The sequence below is a fragment of the Sipha flava genome, unplaced genomic scaffold, assembly GCF_003268045.1.
Source record: "Sipha flava isolate LNK unplaced genomic scaffold, YSA_version1 45_pilon_pilon, whole genome shotgun sequence".
In the NCBI taxonomy this organism is placed as follows: domain Eukaryota; kingdom Metazoa; phylum Arthropoda; class Insecta; order Hemiptera; family Aphididae; genus Sipha; species Sipha flava.
In genome coordinates this window covers 220,473-239,992 of record NW_020273227.1, presented here as the reverse complement: position 1 = coordinate 239,992, position 19,520 = coordinate 220,473, and the positions used below count along the sequence as shown (strand labels likewise).

General features: G+C 28.1%; 1 protein-coding gene and 1 pseudogene across 1 annotated transcript; one reads left to right on the top strand and one right to left on the bottom strand.

Annotated features, from left to right (window-relative positions):
* The first annotated feature begins 9,349 nt into the window (after positions 1-9,349).
* On the top strand, positions 9,350-14,415 carry LOC112689600 (annotated as a pseudogene).
* A 2,047-nt stretch (positions 14,416-16,462) lies between these two features.
* On the bottom strand, positions 16,463-19,298 carry LOC112689613 (tubulin gamma-1 chain-like). Its single transcript, XM_025563399.1, has 9 exons — positions 19,084-19,298; positions 18,299-18,504; positions 17,956-18,239; positions 17,693-17,887; positions 17,507-17,618; positions 17,064-17,198; positions 16,813-16,995; positions 16,561-16,749; positions 16,463-16,481 (listed from the first exon to the last, which is right to left on the bottom strand). The coding sequence occupies exons 1-9, from the start codon at positions 19,130-19,132 to the stop codon at positions 16,467-16,469; spliced, it is 1,368 nt and encodes a 455-aa protein (XP_025419184.1). The 5' UTR covers positions 19,133-19,298; the 3' UTR covers positions 16,463-16,466.
* Positions 19,299-19,520: the final 222 nt, after the last annotated feature.

Below are 19,520 nucleotides of genomic sequence, written 5' to 3'. Positions count from 1 at the left end.
ATGTTAAGAAAATAATTATCTCGTAAACTATAATATAACAGCTATCTACACATTTCCCGAGCCCTGTAAAAACGTTGTAACGCTATTAATTAATGTAATTTTATTTTTACTTTTTTGTTTTATCTTTCGAATCGAAAATATTCTTTCGTTACGTCATAATAAACGTCCGTTCGGATGAGCGTATTGGTTTGCAAAACGAATCGAATTTAAAATCATATTTTCGGAAGATAATGATTTAGTGTTCTGGTTGTACAATAGGAGGATAACACTTCATAACGCTCCGATCACATTATTTTCGCAACCAAAATGACCAAGGACTGAATAAATTATACATAATTTAATGTTTAAAACTCAACGTTCATCTTCGATCGTCGTTTGGACATAAAAAGAACGATTTATCATAAAATTTAATACGCGCGACGGACGTTTTTGAATACATTACGCTCTGGGTAGACGCGTCCACGATTCCATGTTGTATTATGCGCTGCACGCGACGTCTAGTGTAGATAGGTAATCGTCTAGATTTGCCTCGAGGCGTTTTTATATGTCATCGACGATCACTCTTCGCCACCGCAGTTCGATTTAATATTATTTCCTATCGCTTATTTACTAGGCATTGTGGTATTACTGATGACGGGTTTTACTCCATTTTCGTGTTACCTAATGCATGGCGAAACCGCCGTAAGAGCAGTGGATAGTAATAGGCAATACCGATGCTTTTTTTTTTCTGCCTATAGACGAATAGTGCGAGAAAAACGAACGGCGCGGTTCCCGTTGAGATCATTATTATAATTTGTCACCGTTCCCGGTCAGTACCGTATTCGTGCCTGTTATTATAATGACCATCATGCGCTGACAACTGCATTAGCGCACGCGGCAGTGAATATTATTGAATATCATTCGCTACGCGTAAGACTAGCGATCGATTTGACATTGATGGCGAAAGCAATCATTTATAATGAACTTTCTTCCGTTTACGATTGTCTCGAATGTTCTGTGCCTATTATAATGCGAATCACCGATTTATTTTTTAAACTACTCTCATTTTCTACACATCATCGTTTGACGGTTGATAATCTCCTGACGTCTTTAATTATATATCTACGAAAACGCAGAACGAAATAGTTGTTTTTCGTTTCCATACAATTTATAGATAAAAGCGATAAATCTAGCAACTTACTTAAAAATAGCTGCTTCGTCGTCGATACGCGAAGTTGCATTCAGTTTGCATTTTAAAACTATTTTGGGCCATGATTGGTAATAATTGTTGACCCTGTTTTACAATAGGAACACTTTATAAAATATGTTGTAATGTTACAATCACGAGTTGACCGATAAAATGAAATAATATACGTCGGGTACTGTATAAGTATAATAATAATAATAATAAATGAATAACAGAATTATACATTTATGATGTCGTTGTATTCATGTAAGGTGTTCAATTTAATATGTGAACCGTTTGCTACTACTCAAAATCAACATTTTTACGCAAGTAAAATTAATGGTAAACGCAGGTAATAACGTTGTTTTCGTGTTCTACGATAATTTCGCCTTAATATGGGCCTTGTGTGCTATGATTTAAACTTTGGATTCCAACATTTTCGAACGTATTCATGAATTCTTAACCTTATTTCTTATGTAATACCTGTCCTATTGCATTATGCGGTTTTTTTTTATCTCTCTTCCTCATTTGAATTGCCCCTGATTACAATATAATCCGATGCTCGGTAAATAGATAAGTGTTACAAAGTGAAAACTGAATACCACACAAAATTTAATGAACAATCTTAAACACGATATCAGCGAATAAAATGCGTATACATTGACGAACGAGGAAAACGATGCACGTTACATGTTTTATGATGTCGTACGATTGTAAGAAAGAACCATTATAAATTGACCCACGCGTTGTGTGAATTAAAATAGGGTTTTTGCATTATAGTAAAGGTTTAGGCACACAAACATTTCAGAAAATTTTTACTCACGTAAATATACACCATGGCAAGATAAAATAATTCATTTATTTTTCAAATCGTATGTACGAGCGAGAGATAGAAAACATAGCGATTTAATTAAAATAATAATTGTACTGTTCGTGATCTGTTTAAATTAATTTATTGGAAAGTGAAATTCAAGAGTTTCAAAAGTTTTTCTATTATATATAATTTAGTTAAAAGAGGTTAAAAGAGTTAAATTGTTACCAATCTTCCTCAACACACTATTCATGTAATTACAATCCTATGTAAATGTTTAATTTGATTATTGTAAAAATTTGGCTACAGATTGTAATTTTTAAAATAAAAAAATAAAAAATAAATTAGTTAAATCAAGAAAACCTTTTTTATGATAATACTTAAAGATTAAATCAGAATGCTTTCAATAATTTAGTAAAGTTGGCAATTGTAAAAAAAATAAGATATTTTTGTGTTAAAAGTAACTTAACCTTTAACCTTCTTATCGTTTATTATTATAATCATATTATGATTGCGTATTATTGTATTATCAATAGTGAATAATATCATTAAGGGAATATTTGTTTTTAAAGCATTTTTATTTAATATCTAAAGTGCAGATTTTATTTTTACTCATTTGGTCATTTAATTAAATTAATGTCATATATGAAATTGTTTTTAACAGTCCAGATTAATATATAAGTATAATATAGATTGAGTCAATTTCAGTAATTTTTTTCTCTACATTTGACAATAGTTGTTTTTGAAATACATACTTGATAATTAACGTATTTTTAAGTGAATGTAAAATATTTTTCAGGATCTTATACTTCTTGTTCTAGTTATAATTCAAAGTTAATTAACAAGGCTCAAAATTTTACGAGCTGAAAAATACTCAAATATGCACATAAATATGCATTAAAAACATCATAGTATGCAGTATAATATACACTAAAAATTTTGAAAACATGCAATTTATTAAATAAAATACAATTTACATAAAATAAGTGTACGGGGAGAAAATTTAAATCAAATTAAAAAAAAATAATCACTGTACAGTTGTGTATTGCTGTCTTCCTGTTATACAAGCTTAATCAAACCTTAATCTTCTTAAGTTCCTACAAAAAAGTCGAATTAATTAATATTTAAACAATTATATAGGTTATTTATTATGATTAAAAAAAATAATATTGTGTATAAAATGTATACTATAAATATTGATAACGACTACTTTATGTTATGGTACAATATTAATGTCTAGGTAAATTTGGATAAAAATTAATTTGGGCCGGTCGGCGATCATTACGACTTTTTAGTACATTAGAAAATATAATATCATTGTGAAATACTTTGAGAGCAAAATAGCCATTGATGAATTAATTTTTTCAAATGATATATAATATAGAATTTTGGTTGTGAAATTTTTATTATCTTTTTTTAATGGACTATAAGGATACTTAAATTTTAAAAAAAAAAATTGTTTCGTTAAATCTATGAAATATGTACATAAAAGTTCTTAAGTCTAAAATATACAAATTATCACAAAAAATAACAAAATATATAAGTATACAGTAAATATACAGTAAAAAAACTTTTTTACAAAATAACAGTTACTTTCTTAATAAAAAATAACCAAATCAAACCTATTTCCCATAATTTTAACACCAGAGGTAAATTAAATAGTATCAGTATTCCTTACGTAAATAAATCCGCCGCTCAATCTTCGTTTCTTTATATTGGACCATATATTTATAATAATCTACCATATGAATTACGTGATTATACAAATTATGTCGTATTCAAACTTAATTTATCAAATTGGTTGCTACAACAAGCTGCTGATATTTCATTTGTAATATAATCATCATTTCAATAATAACTTATATTTTTATGTTTAAAATTATCTTAAGTATATAGCTGTTAAATAACAAATGTGTTAAAACTTAAAATAAATTGTTAAGACTCATGGGCCTCCACACGAGCTTGCTCAGTGAGGCCCATTAACTTTGTACACTATATTATGTAATATGTTTATTTTTATGTAATATTTTGTATATTTGTAAATAAATAATAATAAATAAATAAATATAAATTTATGCAACAAAAATTTTTGTATTTGAAATTTGTGTATCTGCTATAGATCAATTTTTTTCAAACTAGAATTTCAATATGCACTTTTTAAACCAATATTCAAATGCCTAAAGTTCCGATCCTTGTTAATTAACAAAGCTTGATAATATAAAATGTGAATAGCAGATATTTAACGGGTTTACTAAATTAGTAACTACATTTTTATTATTTTGATATTTTTATTTAAATAAATTTAGTGAAATATACTATCATGATGATAGTATAGTTTTGATTCATCAAATTCAGTAAATATGATATCATTTAAATATTTTAATGAAATAGGTTATTAATAAATTTTAGCCATAGTCTGACAGCGACAAGTAATAATTGGTACACAATTAAATATAAGTACTCTGTCAACACGTAAAATAATGTGAATATGAGAATATCGTAATATTTTGATCAATTAAAAATTTCTTTTTGAAAATCTTACTTCATAGATTTTTCTGATATTGAATAAATGTATATATATATAGAGAGAGAGAGAGAGAGATCAATTCATATATATATATATATTTAAAACGTGAAGCATTAAAACAGTCAATTTTTGCAACAATCAAATCATCAAATCTAAAATAATAAAATATAATAATAAGCCATGAAATCGGAACCAGCTTGTTGCTAACTATTTAATGGAAAATAAAAATTGTCACTGCTCACAGAGTATCAACTTGAACGCATCCGACGTAAATTCTTCAGTTTTATATTACACTTATGATAATTATGAATACAATTATTTTAAATTTCTTTAATAAATTTCACTAACTCTTATGGATTGACATTACACTAAAACTGAACTTAGCTATTTTTGCTCCGACTTTAAAATATTCACCTATTAATGAAAGGAATGAATTGTTGAATGTGGTTCGCCAACGTTGACTTCGCATCTTTCTCTTTTTTTTCAGTCACTATTCATAAGACTTGTGGTCTTGGTTATATGATTATTATATTTATTCTGCATCCTTATTGTATTTTCGTTGATGATATTTCTGTTTAGATTACCATAAATTAAACTGCAATTTATACATTGTTCTCCGTGCAAATTTGTAACTATTAAAATAAATAAATTATTAATGATGTTCTTCACACTCGAATCTTATTATTTTACCTTCATCGATCACACAAAAAAAATACTCATAATTTATAGAGTTGGTAAAATGTTATAACATTTTTAAATACCTACTGCAAATTATCATATTAACTGAATCGTGTTAATTGTAATACTATTATGCATTAATCATACCAAGGGTAATATTTTTTATAAATAATTTATACATTTTCTTAGATAAATCTTTCAGGCGCAAAATATATTATTTTTACATTCCCATTTTTTTTTTTTTTTCATTATATGATCTAATACTAAAATTTTGCTAAATATTATTTAAATATAAAATAACAATCGAAATTCGTAAATTTAAATGGTATTTATCACATTTTATACCTTAAAAGTTATTAAAATTTATGAAAACCCTTCAATTTTTTCTATATTTTTTAAACTAAAATTTTTATATTAATTAATAAATTGTATTTATATTTGATTAGCTTTAATACTATTAATGTATTTATTTCAATTTTTTATTTTAGTATTAAAGTTTATTTAGTATTTATGAGTATTTATTTATGAGTGCAATGAAATTACATAAATATAAATTATTGTATGATATAACTGTTTATATGATAATTATTATAATAAATTTAAATGATTAATATACACATTTAACTGGTAAATAATTAAAATGGTTGGTATCGTAGATATGAATCTTTTTACATTAATTTTCAAATTTATTTCAAAAAGCAATACAATTTTTACAGTTCAGAATAACTAAACGATTTAAATAACGTACAAAATATAATGCATTGTCTTATAGTGTTATAAACGCGTGGAAAAATAAAATAAAACACAAACTTGGTGGTATACAAGCCTTCCGATAAAATTATAGATGGAAATTATAACAATATTTATGAGCATAAGAAAAATCGAAAAAAAAAATTCAAATATTCATATGAAGTATTCATACTTAACCTTGACAATGACCAATTCTGTAGGCCAGTAAAAACAAAAAAGAAAATAAAAAAAGGAAAAATACAGTTGAGTTTTCATTCATGAATGTTCATGTGATGTGACCGAGGTCAATCGATTTTCACTGTGGGATTAAATATTGAATTTTATAGATATATGTACTTACGTAGGATTAATATTTTTTATATAATTATTTTAGGGATAGGCGATAATGAGGATAACACAACATAATACAGTGGTGCAAACACAAATGCACTTATATTATATAAGATTGATTTCGTTTAATTTGTTTACAACCGGAAAAAATAGTGTAAGAGATTTGATAATGTATACTGAGAACAAAAATGTGTGCACAAATCTTAGTGATTTTAATCCCATGTGTACCTCGTCAAAATTAGTCGGTTCCGTTGTATATCTATTAATTCATTATACTTGTACGTAGATGGTGAGTAATAGTTAACGCTCTCTGTTGGTATCACTTTTTAAGGTAATATTACTCTTTTAAATAATACGTGTGGTATATAGGTTCTATCATATGTACCGCTTCTGATTTGCTATGATTTATTTTAATTTTATTAACATTCACACATCACTCTATCTCGCATACGTTTGTATAATAAATACATATGATATTAGTTTAATATTTATGCAACGGGAATGCGCGTGCGTGTGTATGTCTAAGATTAATATCTACTGGTATGTAGTACTGTGACTATTTAATGCATATAAAAATGTTTAAAATTAAGTCATATTCTTACGATAATACGAAAAGGTAATATTAAATGACAATTCAAGCTTCCTGGCTAAAAAAAAAAAATCATCAGATTTATAGCTTGTATACAATTAGGGTACCACAATAACAGAGAGAATAAATAGGGTATTAAGACATTTAAGAGAATTAATTAAATTATTACGTTTTAATGCAACGGAGGATAGCAAGCTTAATATCGTCCGTATCAACTAAAATTAAATTCGTGACTACTACCGTCCGCCGCTTTAAGAGAAATAAAGTTGTAGTGAAAACTAACGCTTTCGTCGTTCGTCTGTTCAACTGGTCAGAACGGACATTATTGTACTATTCTTAAATTTACGAGTTTTCTTGATTGATTTTTATCTGTTCTACTGATGTTACTGACCATGGAATAGAGACAGTCATATTGTCCACGACGTGAAGCTTCGTTGGGCGTGGGAGGGGGGGCAATGTCACAGTGGAGGATCATCACGCGGTAATATATCTCTTAATTATTTAAATACTCCCTGGCACGTATTCAATGATCTGTTTATATTTGTTTGTGGCCGAATGCTACAAAACGATTTCGGTCCACTTATTATTGATATTATTATTTTTTCTTGTTTTTTTTTTCTTTTATTGTTCCAAGTTTTATGCTGTATGATTTCATAAGAAGCCGGTTGGCCTATGAGTAAGGCTACTATCGTCGAAGAAACCCAGACTTAGTGAATAGCAATTGTCATCTATAAGATTACCACGGCGTGAGAACAAACGAGAGTCCTATGCGGAATGAAAGGTATTGAAATCACGACCTAATATGAAATTTAGTCGAACGATAACGAAAAGGGTAAACCAAATATTTATTTTTTACAGGAGTTGAAAAAGTAGTGATTAATATAGGAAAGTTGACTTCATGAGATTAAATGTTAGTATTGAAAATGTTAGTACTTAGAAGCTGGCTATTTATTTAACATTAGAATGTAAAAATAATTAGTATATCTAACAAATATTTTTCTTAAAAATTAAAGTCATTTTAAAGGAGATATTTACTATAGTCATGATCAAGTATCCATAGAGTGTTTTGCTTCACCATAATGACTTTATCTAGGATCGGTACGATAATATTTTTAAGTGTGCCCGAAACGTAGGCAATAATTACGTTGTACGAAAAATCGAGTACTAGTCTTATCATCTGTTCATATTGAAAACGGGTACCTATAGCTGTTGGTAATTATTGGACAAAAAATTCAATTCGATCATGTGGATAATTATATTTTTATTAAAATATATTTGAAAGTATCAATCGAAATTGAGGAACTTATTTAATTACTCCATATGAAAATATGAATATAGAAAGTATAGTTGCTGTTAAATGCTATATTAACAGCACATAATGAGGTCAAATTATCTATAATTAGTTGTAAACTAGGGGACATATTGAATTTTGTCTTATGAATATTTACAATATAGGTGAGACCAAGACCTAGTGTCCAGAATTTTTGTGTTTTGCTCTTCTAATTTTGTTGGAAACCATATTTTAGCCGGAACGGGAATTTACATCCAAGGATGATGACATAATATCAGAAAAAAATAATTACACAAAGGAACTAATTAATTGATGAATGCTTAATAAGCGCGGCGGACGATACATAACTATATACGTGATGATATACTCGTAATGATGATGATAGAATCGCAACTTAGATTTACTTGATTTAACTAGATTAACTTGATTTAGATTTAAAACATTAAACTATATGGGACGTTCACACTTGGATCCTTAAGAAGTATTACCTGGAATTGAAAATTATTGTTTCTAATTACTTAGGTTATTATTATATTAGTATATTGATGTTTTGAATTATTGAATCGTTAATCGCATTTTAAAAAATTGTATCCATATAAAAACATGAAAAAATGCAAACCATGCATGTTTTTATTAGTCGGTATTACGCCTAGAAATTTTTGTTACGTGATTTAATATACATACTTGATCTTAAAGTTGACTTTATGTTTGTGGTATAATTAGAGTCCGGCTTAGCATGCATTTACATTTTTGTAATGAGTGTATGCAGTTTGTAAATATTATATACAAATTCATACATTTTAAATTGGTGAATGTTTTTGCATATTATTAAAAGAAATAAGAGCATATCAAGGGCATATTTAAAGATTTCTTGATGCATATATGTATACTATATTAAGCTTTTTAAGTGCATACAAATCCGTACCCTAATTATAATATAACGGGGATGTATTATATAACAATGTATACATAATAGAATAACGTACAATAATGTTCATATAATATATAGTAACAATAATGTATCGTAACGTGAAATTTGTCCAGTAAATAATTATAAAAAATCTAATAACTAAAAATATTTCACAACAGTTTTTGGTTAATAATATCCGAAAATATAATTATGACTCAAAGTCTTGACTAGTGAATGGCTGACATAACACACGGCTATTATAAATTTCAAAAAAAGTTGTAACCATGTAAAAATGAAAATGACCTATTGGCTTTTACCCATCGAAGTGCAAGAGTTACGAAGTACACTATAAATCCACTCAATGACAGTAGATAATTTATTTCGGTGACCATATCCAAGTGCGAGGACCAAGAAACACCCAACGCGTTCGACGAAAATAAAATACAATATATTATGTCATATACTAAAAATAACAATATGAGAAAAGCAAACCACTCCGAAGAATTAAAAATATCTATGAGCGAAAAACAAACGGTGTACTATACCTGAGTGCCATAGATATAAATACATAATAAATTAAATCGGTACTGGGTATAAATAAATATACGATATATAAATACATATATATATATGAGTATACGAACCGTTCTTGCGCTTAAAAAATATAACATACCAATTGAGGTTGAGGGAAATATAAAAAACATATTAAGTACAATTATCACTATAAAATATCAAAAAATAAATATATGTTTTAATCTCAAAGTCGTACTTGCTGGTTGAATGTTTTTCTACGAATAAAAGGATTTTTGCGACTTTTAGAAATATGAAGGAAGTCGAATGATGGTCGTACTTATTATTACATTTTGTGTTTGTCGTACACTCTATAGAATTTTAAAACTACCCCTTCATTACGTAATGTATTATTTTTGATTAAGGGGCGTAATTTATCGACGAGTCGAATTTGTCATGGGCCACATTAAATCCATGAGAATTTCGATAACTATCGCGGTCTTAAGGAGAAAAAGCAATTTAAGTTAACCAGGGTTTCGAACTTTAAAATACACTGCACACAATTATTTCGGACGGAAAATGTTTATTACCCCGACGAAGAATACAAGTTGTAGATGCAATTGATAAACTCTTAATAAGACGTTCACATGCGGGAAGACGTAAAACGTTTTGACGCCAAGAACACATATATATATATTTCCTGTGCGCGTAAATATACGTTCCCGTGACGTCAGCCGAGCACGTCGATTTATAAATAAGTAAATTATGAGAAGCGACTGTTACCGGATATGCATTTTCAACGTAAACGTTTCATTTCATATTGTATGCACGTAGACCAACTGCACGACCATGGCACGACACTGCTATGGACACGATCGAATAATGCAAATGACATTGTGTTAGTTATACCACTCGAGTTTACTCTACATGTGCAAGGGTACGTAATGGATATATGACATTACAGTGTAACACGTGTGCACACGCTCTAGCAGTATCATACCGGGAAAAATATATTCCGACGGGAAAGACATTTACAGTTGTTTATGATCAATGTTAATAGAAAAAACAGACGTTGAATAAAAAAAGAGATAATAATAGATATAGAAAGCACTACATTATAACAATAATAATCACGTGGTAAAGCTTTAAAAATATTCAAATATTATGCATAGATGTGTATAACGCGTGCAGTCTTCGATCGAAATTAAACATGCAATCGTTTATATGCGTATATATATATATATATATTACATAAATACACAACTATGTATTTATTATATTCAAGCTATTGTATATATATTATGTATCAAGTACCTAAATCATGTACATGCACCAACGAGTAAAGGTATATTTATTTTTATTTTTTGAATACGATTTACATGTGCTTAGGGGCGTTGTAGCAGCCGCGCATACATCTGAGATGGTATATATCACATCGTTATGTGTTGGCCACGACGTCGTCTTAAAAATTCAATGTTAACCGACTGTAGCATTAACGCAGAGAGCACGTCATGTTAAACAGTGAATCTGTTTTCGGTTTCCTATACGTTATGCCATTTTTTTTTGCCAGCGATTTGTGGCATCATTCAATCGATTCAATTTTTTCTATCTTTAAAATATTTTAAATTTTAATTTGTATTCGCTCGCGCCCATATAGTGTATCTTTTTTTACAACGTTGATAACGATGACGACACACGTAAAAAACATCAGTACGAAATTGTGGGGGAGGGAGTTCATGACAACAGAAATAAAAAATTGCATCTAATTCTATTATCTATTCCAAAATTTATGAATAGATTTTGAATTGAATACTCAATCCAAAGGTATGTTTTATACCAAAAAATTTGAAAACAACTTTATCACCAATTTTTCGATGGGGAAAATTAATAATTAGCTGTATAGGTTGTTTCTCATAATTTAAACTAATATCGAGAACTTTTGGATTAAATGAATCGTTGAATAAGTTGAACCCTTATTTAGTTTTACAATTTATTTTTTTTTTTTTGTGGTTGATCTACTATATTGTCATTATCATTTAATGTTCTTGTTGATTCAGGAACAGGTTTAACAAATTAGTTAATGATTTTATTATAAATTATTAATTTTAACAAAATACAAAAAAAAAAACAATTTATATTAGTTTTAAAACTATTATCGGTGCGTAAAATATACGCACAGAAAAATACAAAACGAAGACACTCACTCAAAGGCACCGGGAACAACAAACCAGAAGTTTGTTCTAAATAATTCTAATAGATAATGAATATTTTATTTAGTCCGATACATCGACAATGCCTGGGTCAACATTTCAAAAGAATTGAAAAAACCAGGTAGACAATAAGTATTTTATAATATATTTCTTGAAATAATAATAATTTATTATTAGGTATTCAAATGTAAAATATTAATATTTATATTATTTATATATTATAATATAATATTATTAGTATGATATAGTAATTTAATAATAATAATAATTATTAATGTATAATAAATAGTTTTTAACTATTCTAAGCTGTACGATTCACAATTCCTTGCTACCATTCAACATGACCTTCATTGGATATAAAATATTCTTTGAATAAATTTCAGACATTTAAAGCTTCTCTACTTTAATTCGATGAGGTACGAATTCGTATTGGCATAGACACGTTAGATTTATTGGTTTTTTTTTTAACTGTCGCTATATTGGTTTGAGTAATTAATTGACGTGTTTAATTGTGGAGAACAACAGTAGCTAAAATTACTTAATCTGCGAGTTCGATGTGGCATTCTAATGGGCTGTGATGTATTCTCCGAGTGTTTGCTAGGATACCAAACGTATTTTTCACAGCAGTTTTGCTTATTGAAAGCCTCTAGTTGAAAATACGTTCATTCTCACTTAGTCGAGCACTTCAAGGATAAGGTCTCATGAGATATTTTTTAAAATGAAATGCCTCATCACCAACTATTACGTAGGGCAAACTCCTTCCTCTTAAATCTTCATCTTGAGCTATACCCATATTTAAGCTTGTTAAACGCTTTTCAATAGTGCCGTTACAATACACACTTACATCACTAACTCTTTCATATTGCCCAACACCAACACAAATTATTTTTTTATTTTCATAAGAGTAGATACTAGTGCTAGCAAAACAACCTAGAGATATTTTTTATAGTTGAAAAATTTTGAACCCTTATGAGTTGTAGCCTTAATACGAACATGCTTCCCATCGATTGCAGTAACACAATAAGGGAAGTTCCATTTTTCTTAAACGCTTTTTCTGAAGTGGTGGTCATCAAAACCGCACACTTACCGTTCATAACTACACATTTTACATCGTTCAATACCTCACATATTTATTCTATTGTTAAAAAGGGAAATTTGAAAGGTCGGTAGTTCAAAACCACACATATTTGGTTAACAGTTCCTTTTTCTCTGCATACTTTGCATGTACAGTTCACGTTGCCGGTTTCGTATGAGTCCCACACAAAATCTTTTTTTTATCCTGGGACCTACTTGGGGTAATGTTACATAGCAAATCGGGCGATATTTTCGTTTTTAACTGTCCGAGCGAGCGAATTAGGTCCCCGTTCGGTCTCGAGGTGCACTCATGTTACTTTAGATTAATGTATACGTAATTGATATATATATATATAAATTTATGCGGTATTGAACGATTTAATTTGTTGATAATATGTGGGATTAAGATATAAAAGTGTGCGGTTTTGAACGATAACCTGTTTTTGAAAGTGTGCGGTTATGAACGACGCCCTTCTGAAGCACTATATTTCTTCATTAGGATCAGGCATTATAAAAGGCTGAAAGTTTTTTCCATAGGGATTTACAGACTTCTTCGACTATGTTACTTATTATAGAACTGTCCATGCGATAATTGAAAGCTAACGACCGAAATTAATTTCCAGTGGCTAGAAACATAAAAAAAAATAACTAACCAATCTAAAATGTCTGCTGTCTATAAATAGGTTTTTATTTATATTTATATTTATCTTTTATTTAGTCGATGAACTGAAAGGTAAATGAAAGAAGCTTCAAGATTCTCACAGATAAGCTACATCAAAGAGGAAGGCAAAAAGTGGACAGGCTGCGAATAAAATGAAACCTTGGAAATACGAAGAAGTTATGTCTTTTTTTATCTAAGTCTTCTCCACGTGAGTAAGTATAACTTCTAAATCGTTCTTAGTTCTTTGATCGTAAACTTACTGCAGTATTTTTTTTTTTTGCAAAACTTACACTAACGTCAATAATTATGATGGCAATGATACCCTTGCGAACCTAGCAGATGAAGAAAATAAAATAATTGAGGAACATAGCCAAAATAGAAAACATAGAATTAGCATTGTCAAATAATAAAGAAAGTGAAACTCACAAGAAAAAACGTAATTTTGATGCAAGGAAATACGTATAGAATGTAGACAAAGAAAGTGACGTTGACAAAATAATATCATTTGTTGGAAACAAAAATCAAGTGAAAAACAGCTAGGAGAACTAAATTTTTTCTTTGAGAGTACAAAACGACTTTCTCGACGTTTAAAACTGCTAATTAAGCAAGAAGTTATGAAGGCAATAATAAATGCAGAAACAGTTCTTGGGCCAATCATCTGCTACTCCAACACCCTCTATCGTCAGTACTGAAATACTTGATCGTAGCATGATGGTTAGGTTAGATACACCTTCACCAGTCAGTCAAATATCATTCGTGACTGCGATTATATTATCTCTTTGGTATACACATTTTAAAAAACGACACTGGAAGTCAGTGGAAAGTTTAATACCTCGTATGATAAGGGCTAGGATTAATTTGTCTCTGAGGCCCTTGATTTCTCTCCACGGCCCTGGTAGTCATACATAACACATTATCATTTAATATTAACAACAAATTTGGATGGGGTAACTTTATTTAATTATATTTTTCATATCAACATAATATGATTATTTATTACTGTGTTAATACTGAATATTATGGTAAGGGAGGGAAGGTTCACAAATAAGTCAAGTGCTTACCTTGACTACCCCGTGCACTCACTTATGCATGTACGTATGTGATGTCACCGTATATGACTGCACACCGGCGTCGGAGGAGCAAAAGTGACCGACTTTATGTAATTTTAAACATGGAAATGAAACATTTTCTGATCGAATTATCCTACCAAATCTACACTGTTAAAAAAAAATGAACCAGTAATGCTAATAAATTCAGACGTATATAGCATTGTTGTTACTCACTACAAAATAATTCCAAAGTATATAATAGCATTTATCGGTAATTGTTACAATCACTTCCTGAAACATTTATTTTCCATGCCAGTATGTATTAGTAATTTGCAATAATCAATGTACTGTTGGTAAATACAGTTAAGAATCGCATTAAATCTAGTAAAAATCAGATTTTTCGCCCAAAGTTAAGGCACATATTTTCAAAGCCCATAGACATTGCAGTTATCATGTAAAGTATTTCAACAAGTAGGATACCTATTGTACATTATTGCTATTCTGATTTTTGACATTCGAAATTTGTCCTTAAAATCAAAACGTCAATTTTATTTAATTATAACAGTCACTACAGTTTACTTGGTTTACTACATTTTACATGTTAATAATATTGTGCTACTACAATAAATATTTTTAAAATTTTTAAAATTATCTAATTATACCATCTGTTGAGTATTAATAATATAGAAAAAGTATTAAAACTGTTGCTATTGTTTTTAGCAATTTTTAATTTTTAATAAATATTAAATTATAATGATTAATATAATGTTAATGTGAATCGATTATTATTTTAAACAATGTTATATTAATATGATATAAATAGTTTATTTCTGTTCTTGGCAAAAAAAATTTAGAAACATTATTTATTATGTTAACAAATAAGATAGAAGGAAAAAAATGCTATAAATAAAATCAAAATTATTTTATGTGAATAATATAATTTTTATGATTTTATTTAAGATAATAGAGTAGTAAAATGTTTTGTTAAAACAACGTAATTTTTTCTTTAATTTATCAAATTACTATTTTTAGAGATGTTGTAAAACTGAAATGATTGTTAGCCATTTAAAGTGTTAAATACAAAGTTAATAATATCTTAAAATAATACATTTAGACTTGAAATTATATAACTAATAATATTTTATTAATTGTTTTTTGTGTTAATTGGTATACACTAAAGATTATAAAATTAATTAAAGAAAACTAAACTATAAATTATATTAAAAAAATAATAAATTATATTTTTACAGTATAATTTAACAATTGTAGCAGACTTATATATCAAATATCATAAATTAGTTACTAATTATGTATCATAAAAATAATAAAATATAAATAAAAACATTCTTTGTGAGTTAAATTTATGACACATGTGTTGTTAGTTTAAAATATAAACATAATTGAGAGCTTAATTGTATTTGTATTCATAATCTATCTATACTAAACCAATATAAATTACGTTTGATTTGTATTTTACTATATGTATGATGAAATATTGCCAAAAATTCTAAAATTGGTAGTTTTAAAAACATCATACAATAATTTAAATTGTTCTACACATATTTCACACTTGACAGTGTGTTTCTACTAAAATAATAGCATTATATTTGACATTTTAAGATGAATATTAAAATAATTGTTTTTTCAAAATGTTTAACAAAATGGGTGATAGATTAAAACCATGATAGTAAGAAAAAAACATTTAAGATAAGCTTAACTTAAAATGATTAAATAAAATTAATGTTTTATAAAAAAATAAAAAGAAACACAAAATGCAGATTATATTGTTAGTAGACATAAAAATTAAGAAATATTTAAAAAAAAAAAAAAAATTAAAAAAAAATACATTGAATAAATCAACAAAATTGTGATGAACGTTAACTGCATTTGGAGCCATTTTGTTTTTGTTTATTAATTAATGCTATTCTGAAAAAAAAAACCGCCATGTTCATATAATATAATTAAACATATTAGAACATTTTTTTTTAAAACAGTATTTACATACATTAGGCTGCCATTGAAGATATGTGTCTTTAGTAGCTTCCAAATACTCATCCACAAGGTTTTGAACCACAGCCCTAGAATCATCCATTTCACATAGATCATCTTTAAACATATTTTGTTTACGGAATTGATCCAAAAACGCTTCTCTGTGTCGTAGTTTATCATACTGGTCCAGAACTCTTTGAAAAAGCTAAAATTGGTTTATATTAATACATAATACTTTTAAATTGAATACAAGAAATGTTATATTTACTTGAGATATGCTTGTATGGTTAGCTAGCATAAGACCAGAAACACGATGTGCAGTGGGAACATAAGGAGACTTTTTGGAGAGAGCAACTTGTATACTAGATGGGCCCCAATTAATGAAATTCACAGTTTTTCGTTCTCTAATTCTTTGGAGAGATTTATACACTTGTGCAGGATCAACATCACCCTATAGAAAATAATATAATTACACATTTTTAGATTTTATTTCATCAACTAAATGTATGTAATAAATACTTGAATTATATTTAATATTGATAAGTAGCAATGTGGTATAGTAGATCTTTCTTGTGCTGTAGACACCATCATATTTTTAGGTTGTAATAACCTTCGCATAACGTCAAAAACTGTAGTTTTACGAATATTAGCATCCTGTTAAAAAAATAATGGCATTGATATTACATTATACAGGATGTTTATATGTAAAGGACGAAGTTAAAATATATACAATACATATGGTGGTAAGAGCTATTATATACTTCAATTATTTTACATCATAACATAAAATGAAACTCAACTATGTATACATAGCCTAAATATTTTATCAAAAGTTCTATTTTTACTTCACCAAAAGAAATATTTTTAAATATCATAAAAATAGAAGTATCTAAATCATAATAATATCATGGAAATGTATATGAATAATTAGAAATCAACAGAAAAAAAAAACAGTAAAATACCTCATGATCAGTAGTTAATGGTGTATAACCTGTCATGAGAAAGTGTAAACGTGGTGATGGTATCAATGGTCCAATGAGACCAACCAAATCATTGTTCATATATGATGGATATCTAAACAGAACACAAAATATAATATAAAAGTAATTTAACCATATTATAAAAATTAAATATAAAAAGAAAAATACCTTAAAGTAGCAGTAGAGACGGACATAATAGTGGATACTAATGAATTTATTTGAGCAAATGATGGATTTTCTATGTGCAGACGATCAGTAGCAATTCGATTCAAAGCTGTATTATCTAAGACTACCACGCAATCAGCACTTTGAGCAAGTCGCTTTAATGTCAACAATGAGTTATAAGGTTGTACAACTACATCACTATAAAAATAAATTAATAGAAAACAAATATCACCACTCTAAATTAAGTAAAATAAGAAAATATTTACCTAATTTCATCTTGATTTGGAAAAACACTATAAGTTTCAATAATTTTTTTAGGATATCGATCAGTTAAATGTTCAAGTATATACGATCCCATGCCTGAACCTGTTCCGCCTGCAATAGAATGACACAAAACAAATCCTTGAAGACTATCACCACCTTCAGCTTCGCGATCTAATATATCAAATACTTCTTCTTGTAGTCTTTCACCCTGACTGAAACCTGACGCCCAATTATTTCCAGCTCCACCACCATGTTTAGATAAATAGACATTTTCAGGATTGTACAGCTAAAAATAATAGAGTATTGAAAATGTATAAAAACTGTTTAGAACCAATTTGAATTTACTTTAGAATAATTGGATGACATGATAGAGTGAATGACACGAGGTTCCAAATCCAATAAAACAGCTCGTGGTACATAATGATTATCATCAGCTTGATAAAAAAATACGTCTTTTCTATCACCAACACCTTCTGTGGCAAAAGGTTCCAATACTCCTTCAGGATTGATACCATGTTCTGCACACAATTTTTTCCAAAATTCAAAACCAACTAAACATAGAATATTTGTTAATATAATATTAAATACAATTCAAGAGTTTTAAAATCTATATAAGTATAATTTAATGAACATTTTCATGAAAAACTAGTACATCAAAGTATACAACTAATACATCGAATCCTATCAGTAGTATACTTCACTCAGTTTTTTTTTAATAAAAACACTTTCAAATATTTAAATAATTTAATTATTTAATACAAAATTCAAAATCGGAATCATCTTTAGTCTAATGTGTAAAATATTAGTCGATCAAAGATTTTATTTTACTACATATACATTATTTCAATAAAAATTCTATAGGTCTATAGTAGTATTATTAAAAGAAAAGTATCAACGGTTTTAAATTAATTCTGTCTACTATTATAATCGCACAGTAAAAAATATATTTTTATTTTACTTAATATTGTTTGTTTAAAAAAAAAATTCTTCAATTTACTGATAAACGTACTAGAGTACAAGGATAAAATAATAGTTGTAGAAGCTTTTGGTCTAATCAACTGCTATTGACTTAAGTTCGTTTCAAAAACTTTAGTAAGTATTTTAATAATTTTCTAGAAAATAATACTTGCTTTGGTTCCCACATTGTCCCAATTGGACCGTTATCATTTCGCACGGCATAATGATATAGTTGAATTTAATTCTAAAACATTAGTTTCGAAAAAAAAAATAACAACACGTTGCAATCAAGCCGGAGGAAAATCAGCGAAATTTCATAAATTAACATTAATAGGAACATCAATTCCACAATCGATGAGTATTGTAACGAGCCGTGGTCTTCAAACGAATGCGCTAATCAATTTTAACGAATGATAAGAGAACTCTAACCAAGGAAAAGGCGCGAAATTATAAACAATGATAACGATCACGGTATACAGTGTAGTACTCAGAAACACACAAAATAATATCGCGTTACTATATTTTGTTCTTCTGACAATCGGTAGTGTGGCGACTCTCATTACCCAAATAATCCATACTCATTGAAAAACATCTCTCGAAAAGTGTCAAT

Bases quoted from the DNA above. Each gene is read 5' to 3' on its own strand.
- LOC112689613 (XM_025563399.1), bottom strand. From the start codon at position 19,132: ATGCCGTGCGAAATGATAACGGTCCAATTGGGACAATGTGGGAACCAA. The intron at 18,240-18,298 runs GTAAATTCAAAT...TATTATTTTTAG, and splicing joins TGTCATCCAATTATTCTAAA to CTGTACAATCCTGAAAATGT. The intron at 16,996-17,063 runs GTATTTATTACA...TATTTTCTATAG, and splicing joins CAATATTAAATATAATTCAA to GGTGATGTTGATCCTGCACA.